This window comes from Symphodus melops, assembly GCF_947650265.1.
Source record: "Symphodus melops genome assembly, chromosome: 1".
Taxonomy (NCBI): Eukaryota; Metazoa; Chordata; class Actinopteri; order Labriformes; family Labridae; genus Symphodus; species Symphodus melops.
The window spans coordinates 54,535,213-54,548,955 of NC_136691.1; the positions used below are offsets into that span (position 1 = coordinate 54,535,213).

Consider the following 13,743-nt stretch of genomic DNA (forward strand, 5'->3'; position numbering starts at 1 on the left):
GACAGCAGCTGTTGTTTGTGTTTGCATGGACTACAGCTGAATGTGTCTGTGAAGGTTCTCAGTCATCCAGGTCATGATCACTTCATCATGCAGACATCTGGACTTTGTTCAGCTTCTTTCACGTGTTTCGCCTCTCATTCACAGAAGGTAGTCGACTGTGAGAAGAGAGGAGAAACACGTTCAGTGAGCCAAACAAATCCAGTTGCTTTTGGTGGCAAAACGTTGAATGCATCATGAGAAGATGAATTTCATTATGAGTTTGTGCTTCTGTTTCAGATCAGGTCTCTGCGGTGACACGGTGTTTGAAATGTGCATTTGCTGGAACTTTTTCATCACATAGTTATTAAGTGTTAAACTCCTCTGTTAATTATTCAAACTTAATATGACAGTATAATTTTAGGTCCATTAAATGAAGCTAACGTTGAAAAGCAAAAAACATTAATTTCCCATAAAAAACAATCAAGTAGCATGCATAAAAAAGATTGTTAAAATGTTTATAGTCTTCTCCTATTTTTTTTATTTTTTTATTTATTTTTATTTAGTACACAGAAAACATACAACATCAGGAGATACTTTTCCATTACACTTGTCCATTATCTGGTGAAATCCTAACATGCCAAACACCAAATAACTATTCATCCATATCCATACATGTAAACACAAACCCACAGTAGATAAACATATACTTACATACATGCAGATAACCACACATAAGGTGTCCTTTAAATTGTTTCCTATCGCTTTTACCTTAAATGAATAATCACTTCTGCAAACATTGGTGTTTTGCCCATACGATATACAATGGGCATGTAAAGTAAAAGAGATATTTTTGTTTTGTTTTGAGTAATCTTCTGTATAGTTTGTATGTTTGTACATAGTTGGAAAAGTGTTGAACTCTGGACAGACATTGCAGGAGCATTATAATCCAGTAGGAGGCGGTATAAGTTAATTTTGTCCACCTTGGCAGCCTTTTCCTGCAGCCTGCCTATCTATCTGTCTGTCTGTCTGTCTGTCTGTCTGTCTGTCTGTCTGTCTGTGTTGTTTGTGTGCATGGAGAGTGAGTGGAAGCGGAGGGACGTGTGCTCAGGTCATTTATACAAAGAACCTGGACACTGTGCATGCGTGTGTATGTGTGTGTGTGATGTGACAGATTAGATACTGCCTTTCACCATTTGCACTTATGACAAAGAGGTATTTATTTTTATTTATCCGACAGTCTGTGAGGCCAAAGCAAATCCGAAACAGGCATTGCTTTGTTGTTTAGTCGAGACTCTGCCTGTTTGTTTGTTTGTTAGTTAGAACTAATACTAGAGAAAATGTCTACTGAGTGCCAGAAGACCACTGCCAAGACCATCCCGTCGACCAGGAGGGTGACAATCAACGACGCTGCCCACATGCCCCATGACTACTCCACGACTCCCGGAGGCACCCTGTTCAGCACCACCCCGGGCGGTACGACTCGTTGTTGTTGCACTTTTGTTTCTGTGTGTGTGTGTGTGTGTGTGTGTGTGCAGGACTGATGGTGGTGTACAGTTAGTCGCTTCCTGTTTAAAAACAGCAGTGTGGTCAGAGAGCGCTTTAAAGGACCACCATGAGGTCCTGCTGTCAAACCACCACAGTGCACAGCTGAGCTAGTTGCTAACGCTAGCTGCTAACAGCTGAGCTAGCTGCTAACATTAGCTGCTAATGCTAGCTGCTAACGCTAGCTGGGAAAGAGAGTCTGACGCACGGACTCTGACGACGTAAAATAACACGTGACGTCACAGGTGATGGGTTTTTAAATGCGCTTGTATTTGCTCTGTCGTGAATTCAGACGCGTGTTAGGTTTTATTGAGACTTTTAAAATAGCAAGTTTTTGGGGGACATTAGCGACATCTACTGTCCTGTGACGTCAGTGACGCAGGCTCTGATCTTGCGTCATCGACAATCAAGCTAACTCAGTTGTTCTGCTTGTAGTTCGTTTTGATGGCTGAAGACACTAATATACTGCTTGTGTTAAACAAATACGTTATACTATATTCACCTTTGACCTTTACCTTCTATTATTGTCTTGTGTAGTTTGTGCCTTTGTATTTGTATTTTATTTGTAATGTGTCTTTCTCTGTTACGGCTATAAATACAGCTGTTAATTAATATGCACTGTCCCTAACAAACCAATATATAATTAAATCTAAACATTAGACCTGATAATTAAATGCCACACATGAGAAAATAATTGAAAAGTGAAATATCTCTTTATAAATTTATGTAAAAAGTTGAACATTTTTTAAATAAAAAAAGGTAGATATATGAAGAATAAAGTCAAAATGTCCTGAAATTGAATGTTGTCTTCTATTCAACTTATTTCTCAACATTTGGTGTTTTTTTCTCTCTCTCAGTGTTTTCACTTTTATTTTATTTTTTTATTTCGTCCAGTCAGCTCGTGCTCATCCGTCTGCTGTCCTTTCTCCTCACACCAAAGGTACCAGAATCATCTACGACCGGAAGTTCCTGCTGGAGCGCCGCAGCTCTCCGTTGGCCAGAACTCCTCCGTGTGGCCTCCCAAACATTCCCGGTGTGACCAATCCTGCCGCCAAAGACATCGCCATCGAGAAGACCCATAATGGAGAACTACTGAACAACAACAACATCGCTGCTCCTGAAGCCAAACACACTGGTACGTACAAACACACGACGAGCAGAAACATTTTGTAGCCGCTCTGCACGATTACACCTCAAGTGAAGCACGTCACAAGAGTTTAAATTTATCACAACAAAACCAGAAAGATTATTTGATCATAACAAGCGATACCTTGTCAGTCAGCCTGAGGTGAAGTCCCCCTCTTCAGATAGAGGTCAGTGTGTTAAGGTTCATTCTGTCACACTTTGAGCTGTGTGTCAGCGTGCAGGAGTCTGCCTCCAATGTTTGGTGGGTAAACCAAAGAAATGACCTGAATGTGAACTTCAACTGTACAGTCTGTTTGTAGCTGTGAAATAGAAATGTGTATTTATTTATCAAGTTGATCATTCTTAGACTTTATTGATCCTTTTGGGACGACTCCCTCAAGGACATTTAGGTTCCAGCAGCAGATACAATAAAATGTAGCAGGTAACAAAAAAAGTAACAATATAAAGAATAAGATAGAATAAATAATCGAACACTCTTAGGTTGGAAAAAAACGTAAAAAATATGCATGGAAGAAGCAAAAATAAATAAATAAATTTAAAATATATATATATTTATATATACAAAAAAGGCTATAGACAATGATTATTATTGTGATTATTGCACTTGGTTGAGATTATTGCACATACAAGTGAAAGTGTCCGTGTGTTATTGCACAGTGAGGGTAGAAGGAAAGACGCTCCTTCCCCTCTGTCCCGTGTGCTCTAGTCCTCCTTCCCCCAAGTGAGGAGTTGTAGAGCGTGTTGTTACAATCCTGAAATGAATCACACACACACACACACACACACACACACACCTACACCTACACACACACACACACACACACACACACACACACCAGACCTCACAAATATTTCAAGAGTCTGTATATTTGTCGTTTTGTCCAAAAAGACTGTCAGCATTAAGAAGTGTATCGTGATGAATTCAGGTCTGAAAGGTAGATAGATAGATAGATAGATAGATAGATAGATACTTTATTGATCCCGAGGGAAATTCAAGGTGATGAATCCAGTGCTATTTGATTGGTATTGTTAGTATATTATATATACATTTATATTATATTTATATTCTATACATTGCTCGGATGTATATAACTGAATATTGTACTTACTGCACTATATTATAATACACTTTATAACTGTCAATCTGCTGTTTACTCACCTCCTTCTTATTCAGCCAATCACTGTAGAGTGTGATCACTTCCCTGTGGTCACATGACACTGCCTCATCTTGTTTCTTGTATTGAATCATTGCAGAGTGTAAAAACGCCGACCTCCCCTGAAAGTTTAAATGTCTCTGAACTCCTGTGAGTGAGAGGAAAGCTTCAGTGTTCAGCTGATGATGATGATGATGATGTTTGTTTTCTCTGTGAAGGTGACGACGCACAGTTTGAGATGGACATCTAGTCAGTCCCTGAACACGTCAGACTTCTCAACAAGACGCTGCGATGGAGCGCCGTCATCCATTCCACGAGGACGCCGCTTTGCACGCAGCATCTCCAGTGTCTTAAAGTCTGTCTGTATCGACCTTTGTATGCCCAGAACAAATCTGTAAACACACTTTTTCCTTTTTTTTTTCTTCTGCCAGAAGGCTTAAACCTGAGTTATGTGTGACAGAGTGCCTTCCTGTAGTGGCTACGAGTTTATAATCAACACTTGAGAAAATGTTTTACACCGACTCAATCTGATCCCTAAGAACGGAGAGAGAGAGGAATGAAATGAGCATCGATGAAGGAATAATTAAAAGCAGCTGAACTGTATCCATTCCAGATGTTACCTGATCACCTCGAGAGACTGTCTCTCACGTGTCGACCGTGCTCTTCTTCTCAAAACCAGTTCCTCAGCTGAAGTGTCACGCAGAGAATGTAAAACGTACTTTTTTCTTTTTTTGGATGGAATTTTGAAAAATCGATTTTCACACCATTTGTAGGTCAACGAATCATTAAAAAAAAACACCATGAAAGCAAAAAAAAGTGTTGTGTGTGTTTGACTTGGAGCTCCTTGTTGTTCAGTCCTGTGATCCACTTTTCTACTTGAAGTCTTCCAACAGGTGCTGGAAAAAAAAAAATGGGGGCTGCACCTATTCTCCCATGAACATTAAAAATACATCAAGGTGGAAAAAATGTAAATAAAACATGATTTAGGTAAACCAACCACGTGGTCGATCTGTGGTGGAAAAGAAAAAAACAACACGATTATTTAACTACAGACTAAAACTCCTTTAAGAAACCTCAAACACACATTTAATGTATTTCCTGTGTGTGTGTGTGTGTGTGTGTGTGTGTGTGTGTGTGTGTGTGTGTGTGTTCGTGTCAGACGAGAAAACTTCCACTTCCTGTCAACTCTTCATCCTTTCTAAATATGTTAAAAAGTCGTGGTGCCGCTTGGTCTCGTGGTCGTGTTGCGTTCCTCAGATATAAACAGAGAGGGGCATTTTGGGAGGAGAGAGTGCAGCAGAGGTCAGAACCAGGCAACTGCTTGGGGCCCCAGTTCAGTCAGGGGCCCCCCAATGGTAGACACTCTTTAAACCACAGCATTGCCTCAAAATGTGCAAGTTTTGCAATGACAGTAGGAAACCTCCCTGATGGGGCCCCATCCTGACAGCACTCACTCTAAGTGCATTAATGCTGTGAAAATAAAAATGGATGTTGGGTGAAGGGGCCCCTAATGAATGTTTGCCAAGGGCCCCAACAGACCCTAGAGGCGCCCCTGCAGCCTCCTGGCCCATCGCTCTCAGACGAGGGTTGTTTGCATGTTTAAAACAGAAACAGGAGAGGAAGAGGCAGGATCTGCTTCAACTCAGCTTTAAACCTCTGCTGAATCTGAGGTGTTGGAGGGAGAGATTTTATTGATCAGTTGAAGCAGAGAGAGAGATGTGCAGCTCCAAACAGACTCCAGCTCTGTTCCCTGACAGGAGGAGATCGAAAGGCAGGTTTAGGTGGATGAGATGTTGCGTTTGAGAACAGCACGGCTTTTTGTTTTGTTTGCATTTAAAAACAACTTTTCAATGGGGGGAAAAGTGTTAAAAGGCAGTTTGTAACTGTGGTCAGGAGTGTGCGCTGAGCAGTCACACGTTACACGTGCGAATAAGAAGAAAAGGGAAGTAATATTTCACCGCAAGAGCTTGCCTTGAAAAATGGTAAATGGTAAATGGACTTGAGCTTGTAAAGCGCTTTTCTAGTCTTCCGACTACTCAAAGCGCTTTTACACCGCAGATCACACCTACCCACTCACACCCATTCACACTGATGGCTGGTTATATGCCCATTTTTTAAGTAACTAATTCCATTCACGCCACATTCAGACGCAGCAGGGGGAACAATTTGGGGTTTAGTGTCTTGCCCAAGGACACATTGGACATGTTGCTCGCAGGAGCTGGGGATCGAACCCTCGACCTTCTGATTGAGAAAATCAAAACAAGCATTCTGTATCTGCACATGCACGAGCTGTGTTTGATTCAAATGGCTGCATAGAAATGGTTGAATCTGTCCTGCTCATGATCCTGCTCGCTTTGGAAACGTTTTAAAGAAGCATCAGAGTGAAGTTCGGTTTGTTTCATGACTAAATAGAAACTCCGCACAGCAGCTTTAAAAGTACGTGGAAAAAAAACAGCTTATATCTAATATACGTTTCAACGTGAAGCGTCTGATGTGTTTCCGCGTCGCTGAACTTCCTGAAGCAGCACATGTTGAATCAGAGGAATTCCTTCCTGAGCTGACGGTAACTGATAACCTCAGTCAGTGGACTGTGTAAAGAGAGGTCAATATACGACTGAACCCCCCCCCCCTCCTTCCCTCCTTCCCTCCCATCTTCAGAGAGCTGGACGGGGGTCACGTGATCAGCTGTTCTGCTCCAGCTCCGTCACTGTGCACACCACACGTACTGAAGTGGATTCAATCCTTCCCTTTCTTTCATTGAGACAGTTTATCATAAAAACAGACATTAAAAAAATTCTCTTTTGTTCATTTTTGCAAATTAAAAAACCCCCCCCCAAAAAACAGCTTTTAGCCTTTATAATGATAGGACAGTAAGGGAGGAGTCACAGGTCGGACTCAAACCTGGGCCTCCTGTTGGAAGGCTAAATCCTTTGCACATGGGGCGTGGCCTAACCGCTAGGCCATCTGTACCCCAATTCAGCTTTTATTATACAGTTAAGAGTATCGCTCAGTGTGCTGTTAATTACTCCATGTGGATGAATGCATCCTGTTCTGTGAAGCAGATATGCTTTATTAATCTATTTTACATTCCGTCGTTGAATGTGCTGCACACACACACACACACACACACACACACACACACATGCACAATCAGGGTGCAGCCCAGTCAGACACTTCGGCATCGCTCAGGAAATGAACTGCTGCTCCTCCAGCTACGAGACCAGTTTCCAGATATAATCCGCACCGGGACTTGAACCCTCAACCCTCCTGTTCCCGACAGAATGAGCAACTTTAATGGCATAAATAAGGAATAATAGATACTGGGCTGTAATTTGCCTTTGTGTGTTTTGTTGTTGTTTTTTTGCACTGGTTTTTAAAGAACTCGTCTCAGAAATGTTGAATCTTGATGTTTCATGAATGTTTTTAATGGCTGCAGCGTGGTCATAATTTCTCGCCCCTTTAATCCGTCTTGTCGCTGATGGTCTCGTGTGTTTGGCTCGAGGACTCCGAGGCAGTCTGCTCACAGGAGCTTTAAGTTGATTGTGGTCCATGTGTGCTTTATAACGGAGCCAGACGTTGTAAATTCTTCGTCAATGAGCATTAAAAAAAAAAAAGTCCAACTTTTCTCAGAGCTGCTTTGTCGACGAGGCGGTTTTGAAGACGTGACCTCTGACCTCTGTGTGAGACGTGTGGATTGGACAGTTTCAGCTGCTCAGATCCAGTCCGGCCTGTCCGTCCTCCACAGTAGCTCCAGCATCCAGACGGTGACTCTCTGCACTCCCTCACGTCGCTCTCTGTTTGTTTCTCCCCTTGTCACCTCTGCTTCCTGACACCCCCCCCCCCCTTCTTCCCCAAAGTAAACAAACGCTACTGCCCCCCCCCCCCTCCCCTCTTTGCTGCACCACTACTTCTCCATGCTTTTCTGTGTGGCTCCCCTCAGCCCGCCTGTTTGATCACAATCCACAAAAGAAGCCGCCCCCCCCCCCCCCCCCCCCCCGGACACTAATGAGCTGTGATGATGATGACGTGAGCTCTGGATGTGGATTGGAGGCGAGGAAGGCAAATACACTAAAGATGTGAGCTGGTCACAAGCCACACCAGATAAGTGGGATTAAGATGGAGATGAGTTTCTATACGAGAAGGGATTTCTGATTTATCGTGCGTTTTTGCTGCTTTGAGATTAAAATCCAGATAAAATCGACAACAACAAGGATCATTTTCTTTTTTTTTTATGACTAAAATCTGAAAGACACAAAAGCTGATCACATAAGTTTGAATAACATATAAAACAAATGTAAATAAAACACCATGAAGCACTGAAATCTTTGACTTTGAAAAGTAGTATGTGCACGTCTGATTGTGTACATTGTTGGCCTTTCAGAAAACTATATTTGCAGACTCAAGTGCAGCAAAGAAATCAATGATGGTTCTTTTTTTTAAAAAGGTTTTTCTGGGCTTCATTAGAACAGCTGAAGAGAGACAGGAAATGTTGGGAGGAAGGGTTCAAAACCCACGGCTGCTGCGATGAGGTCTATATAACCGTTAGGCCATCGGTCCTTATTTCTACTCTTTCAGATCTTTTTATATCATTCATTCATACGCCGCTGAGGACGCAGGGGAGAAACTTTAAGTGTCTTGCTCAAGGACAAATCGGACAGGGGATCGAACCCCTCTGAAATGTTGAGCTTGATTGGAAGAAAAAGTTAAAAACTGAGAACTAAATTCTTTTATTGTTTTGGGAAAGTGTTAAGACCATTTTTAATAAGAGTTAGACACGTTTTGTGAGTCATCGTGTCCTGGTATTAAAGATATCAGCTGGAGAGGGAAAAGAAACGTTGGGAGGAGAGAGTGGGAGCATGACATGCAGCAAAGGTTTCAGGTCGGACTCGAACCCACGACTGCTGAGACGAGGACAGTCTCTGTATATGGGACGATCTTTTTCTTCTCGTTATTTCAAACAGGATCTGAGGCACTTTTCTAGTCATTTTGAGAGAGTTTATCTGGATTTATCTTCATTATGTCCTAAAATATGTCAACTTGTGTAAATGTGTTATATTTTTGTCATAACATGTTTTTGCTGAAGTCAAAGACACACTTTTGGCTTTTTCATGAAAATGTTGGCTTTTTAAAAAATGTATTCTACTTAACAAGGAGGTCTAAAAGTCAACGTTAACAGCTAACATAGCTACACAAGTTTAGCTTTATTCATCTATTAAACCTGAAATTATTCTGGAGAAATCATTAAGGCCAAACCCTGATTTACAACAAGATTATAAAACCAGGAGAATAAACCAGTTAGAAACATTTCCATGAAGTGATTTGTCATCATGTCTTTGACCCACGTTGTTTTGATTTTTAATGAGCCATATGGGAATTTTTGGGGCCAATATTTGGGAGAGAAAAAAAAAATCTGATACCGATACATCGTTTCATATCTATCTTCGATATGTAAAGAGAGATAGACTTAAATATTCACACATTTTATTTTGTTAATCCCTCAAACGCTTGTGGAAAAGATATGTTATGAATCAGGATGGCTCACTCGACATGTACGTACGTCACCGCTTGTTAATGCTTGTTGCGCCCTTATAGCGCCATCTGCTGGTGAAAGAGAGCTGCTAGTTTAATGCGACAGAACTCAAATGAAACGATGTTTTACTGTCCAATTAATCGATCAATATCGTACCTGCGACAACGTTAGCTGATACCGATGATCGGCCGTGCTTTAACGTGGCACAAAAGGTTAAGGATGTTTTCCTGGTGTCTAATCGATGAACCCTCAGCATCAGTCGGTCACCTGATTGAGTCTGACATTGATTATCAGCCCAGATCAAGAGAGAAGCGAAACTTGAAGTTTTGCAGTGAGTTATTTAAATAACATCTGACTGATAATAATGAGTGACCACCAACGTTATAGGCGCAAAGATGATTAATGCTGATTTAAGAGGAGTTTATATGTGATTTCATGTTCGGGGGATTTATGATCAAAAAGCTGAAAATTAATTATTATTAATTATCTAAGTCAAAGTCACATTTCTGCCTGATGAATGAAAAAGTATTGTTAAATAAATGAAGAATATTTGACGATCATTTAACCATAAAAAACAACTTCACAATCAAGTCAAAATAAAATGTTTTATTATATATATTTTTATATTTATGTACAAAATATACATTATAATGTATAAATAGATTAGACGTCACACATTAGTATCATGGATTTCTCCTCATCAGTTTTAGAAAAAGGTTGTCCACAAACAATTACACAATCACCTGAGGTGGACCAATCAGGTTACAGAGAAAACCACAGAGCGGACACTGCTCTTGTTCAAGTGATCAATGAGCAAAAAATTCAACCGAGATTCAAACTGACTCTCCATCTTAGTAGTGTCAGATCTCAGTTCTGTCAAACAGATGTTGGACTTTCGGGACCCGTTCCTCAGTCTCACATCCTCCCTCTTGGTTGCATTAACTATGGCTCCATAAATGAAAAGTCCAAATGCATTGATGAAGTTGAAGTCACAACATTTTCTGCAGCTTAAAGAAGATTAAAAAAAAAACGAAAGTTCTGATTATAGGCCCAGAAAGACCTGAAATCTACTTCATCATCTTTCCTTCTTCAGGACAGTGATCCTGTCAAACACTTTGATTCAGATCCAAAGTTTCAGAAGCCTTCCATCATCTCCAGAACATATCCACACTCAATCTGACCGTGAACATCCGGGCATTCATATCCAGCACATAAGACTATACTTTAATGATCTGTATGCTGGACGTCCCAAAAAAATAAATCAATAAACTCCAACTCATCCAACACGCAGCAGCGCAGTGCTTACTGGGACAAGTCAACACATCTTTGGCTTCCGGTTCACTACAGAATTGAATTGTAAATATTACTTCTGGTTCACAAAGCACGACATGTAATAGCACCTCAACATCCGTCACTGACCACAGTCCAACATACATGAGCCCTCAGATCAGCAGGGAGGAGTCTGCTGCGTTTAGTCACCATGGGGAAGTTTTATAGCTGCTGATCTGAGGTCTGCAGAAAATCTTTGGTTACTAGTTTATCTTTGTGTGTGTACATCCGGTCGGTGCATGGTCCCTGTGAGCAATCTATAGAAACAGCTGAGTGTATGTTTGTTGTATCAGTTTAAAGTGAGCTCTTGAATCCATTAATTCATTTATTATTATTATTATTATTATTATTTTTGTTTATTATTTGAAATGAGTTTGTCTTGTGTTTGTTTATCTTTGTCTTCTGTAAAGCACATTTTTGTTTATGTTTGTATGAAATGTGCCATACAAATAAAAATTGAACTGAATTGTCACAGATTTGAACAACCCTGGTCACTTAATGCACATTGCACGCATACACAAGTTTCACCTTTCTTATAATCTTGTTCTATACTCCATTTTATTTAACTTTGTACTTTTTGCACATTTAGGTTTATTAATGTAAATATTATTTATCTTTTTTAACTTGTTTTATTTTATTTACCGCACCTTGGGGAGGGGGGAAACGTAATTTAGATTTCACTGTATGTCTGACATATTTTGGAATTGACAAATAAAGAACCTTGAACCTTGAACCAACCCAGTATATGGATGAAACATTGTTGTAAAAATCCATGGGTAACAATGTGTGATTAAACTCAGTGACATGGTCCCCCGCCTTCAGTGACAGCCACACTCTTCCACCACCATGTCCTCGTGATGCCGCAGGGTCAGGTCGTCGCTCTCGTAGTACAGCATGGAGAGCGGGCTGAGGCGCGTCGGCACGCAGGACGCGCAGGACACTCTGTCAGGATGGTGATGACGTAGGAGGCTCTGGGGGGGGGGGGAGAAAAAAAAATGAATGTTAAGAAAAGAGCAAAAACTATGATTGTTGGATGAAGCGTGAACGTGGATGGCTTTAAATCTCACCTGCATGTACGCGTGGTTTGTCGGGTGGAAGGAGTCGTCCAGAGGGGAGGGACACTCGCCCTCGCAGCGATGCGCATTGAAGCGCTTTGGGTGAACAATCCACTCATCCCAGCCGATGTGGTCGAAGTCCACCCACATGTCCACCCTCCGGCACAGCGGCCTCTGGGACGGCTCTGCTGCTGCTGCTGCTGCTGCTGCTGCTGCTTCGGGTGCAGCTGTAGAAGAAGCTCCATCCGTCACCCTCATCCTCTCCATCTTGTTCCTTTTGTGGCGCCGACTCTGACCGTCGCCGCTCGCTCTGTCCACGGCCACGTACTTGGAGTTCTCCACGGTGCGCATGAGACTGCACGCTGTGTGGCTCTCCTGCGGCAGCTCGTGTTTGGAGAAGATGACCATCATGACCCGGTTCGTTGTCGGGTGGAGAACTTTTCTTCGCCTCAATCCCAAATTCTTAAAAATTCCCCTCGTCCCAAAAACTTCGCGCGCGTCTCCGCTCCCCTGCTCCTCTTCCTCCGGCTCTCCTGACGCCTCCTGTCCCGACACCCGGTCCCCCTGATACAGCCAGTACTTCAACAGAGAGGTCACGTCAAAAACCTTCCAGGACGATTTGGAGCTCCTGGGAGTCGTGACAAAACTCCCCAGGAAAAGCTCCGACTCTTGGTGGCACGGCGGCGCGCCGTCAGACTCACAGCTCTGCTTTCTGGAGTGGTACAGATCCACCGTGGCCCGTCTGGATCCGGAGAACGCAGGAAGTCTGATGCGAAGTTCTGCCAGCTGGACCAGCTCGCTGGCGGACACGGACGACATGTCGAACGAGATCGTCCATCTGTCTCCGGCTTGATGACAACCTACAAGACGCAGAGACCAGAAGATGGACATGAGATGGTGCCTGGACAAATGTCAAAACACAGCAGCGGGGAGGGGGGGAGAGCAGGACAGGATGTGTATTGAACCCCCCTGTGCAAGGACGTCTGAGGGCTAATATACACACCCTGTCACATAAAACACACGGAGCCTTTTAAGTCCAATAAGCATTTTGACACTTGCTGGGTTGTAAAGAGGGGGGGTCTGAAAACACACAGAGCACACAGACAGGACATGACTGAGACATTTTATACAAAGACAACTCACCCCTAGCTTCGAGGCTGAGGACAGAGTCGGAGCTCTGCGCTGACAGCTCGTCGCCTCGTGCGCTCAAAGTGTTGACAGCGTCCGCAGGCGGAGAGCGCGCGCTCGTGAAGGAGCGGTACAGCTGCATCATGTACAGAGGGAATCTGCTGCCGGGATTCACTGAGCGATTTTTGAAACCGGACTCGAGGTCCGAGTGATGAAACCTCCGACCCCCCCGAGAGGAGAACACATCCGCAGAAGAAGAGCAGAGGAGGATCGCCGCGCAGAAAACCGTGAAAACTTTCGCTTCCATTTTATTTTATTTTTTTTTTAAGTCCGAAAGAGTCTGAAGAGTGAGAGAGAAAACTCTACGTCCTGTCTCCAGCTGGTTTCAGGCTGAAGTGATGCTCTGTGCAGACGCCCCTTTATAGTGGACAGCTGCCCTTTGATGACCCTGGACCACTTCAGGCATCTGAACAAACCCCTCTGATCACCAGAGCACATCACAGGGAGGGAGTGGGGGGGGGGGAGAGATAACATTTAGCCAAGGTCATTGTCCTGTCAGAGGGCTCCACCTTCCGTGTCCCTGCAGGAGCCTAATCCTTTTGAGATGCTAAAATTCATTAACAAATTAACACTTTAAATGCTGTACAGCCATTAAGCGCCTCTCCGCTATAGAAACAACGCGTGACGTCACACAAACGCGGAAAACGCACGAGGAATAAAAGTCACATTTTATTCTCAACAATAAGGAGGAAATGTTTCACATACAGAGGTTTGTAATAAATCACATCAACATCTGCATTTCAGTAACTAAGAGAGGTGTTTGATTGTGTTGCAGAGTGGAATAGCTTTCAGTATTTCAAGTGTAATAAACAGTACAATG

The 13,743-nt window shown here is 42.7% G+C and overlaps 2 protein-coding genes across 2 annotated transcripts; one reads left to right on the plus strand and one right to left on the minus strand.

Moving 5' to 3' along the window:
- The first annotated feature begins 955 nt into the window (after positions 1-955).
- On the plus strand, positions 956-4,619 carry eif4ebp1 (eukaryotic translation initiation factor 4E binding protein 1). Its single transcript, XM_079339117.1, has 3 exons — positions 956-1,452; positions 2,462-2,656; positions 4,040-4,619. Exons 1-3 carry the CDS (start codon positions 1,317-1,319, stop codon positions 4,069-4,071), a joined length of 363 nt encoding a protein of 120 aa, XP_079195243.1. The 5' UTR covers positions 956-1,316; the 3' UTR covers positions 4,072-4,619.
- A 6,879-nt stretch (positions 4,620-11,498) lies between these two features.
- Positions 11,499-13,737, minus strand: spaw (southpaw; the record flags this gene model as incomplete). Its single annotated transcript, XM_079359088.1, has 3 exons — positions 12,879-13,737; positions 11,748-12,595; positions 11,499-11,651 (listed from the first exon to the last, which is right to left on the minus strand). Exons 1-3 carry the CDS (start codon positions 13,168-13,170, stop codon positions 11,499-11,501), a joined length of 1,293 nt encoding a protein of 430 aa, XP_079215214.1. The 5' UTR covers positions 13,171-13,737.
- Between the last annotated feature and the right edge of the window lie 6 nt (positions 13,738-13,743).

Coding starts and splice junctions, on each gene's coding strand:
- eif4ebp1 (XM_079339117.1), top strand. CDS start 1,317: ATGTCTACTGAGTGCCAGAAGACCACTGCCAAGACCATCCCGTCGACC. Junction 1,453..2,461: donor GTTCAGCACCACCCCGGGCG/GTACGACTCGTT, acceptor CTCACACCAAAG/GTACCAGAATCATCTACGAC. Junction 2,657..4,039: donor TCCTGAAGCCAAACACACTG/GTACGTACAAAC, acceptor TTCTCTGTGAAG/GTGACGACGCACAGTTTGAG.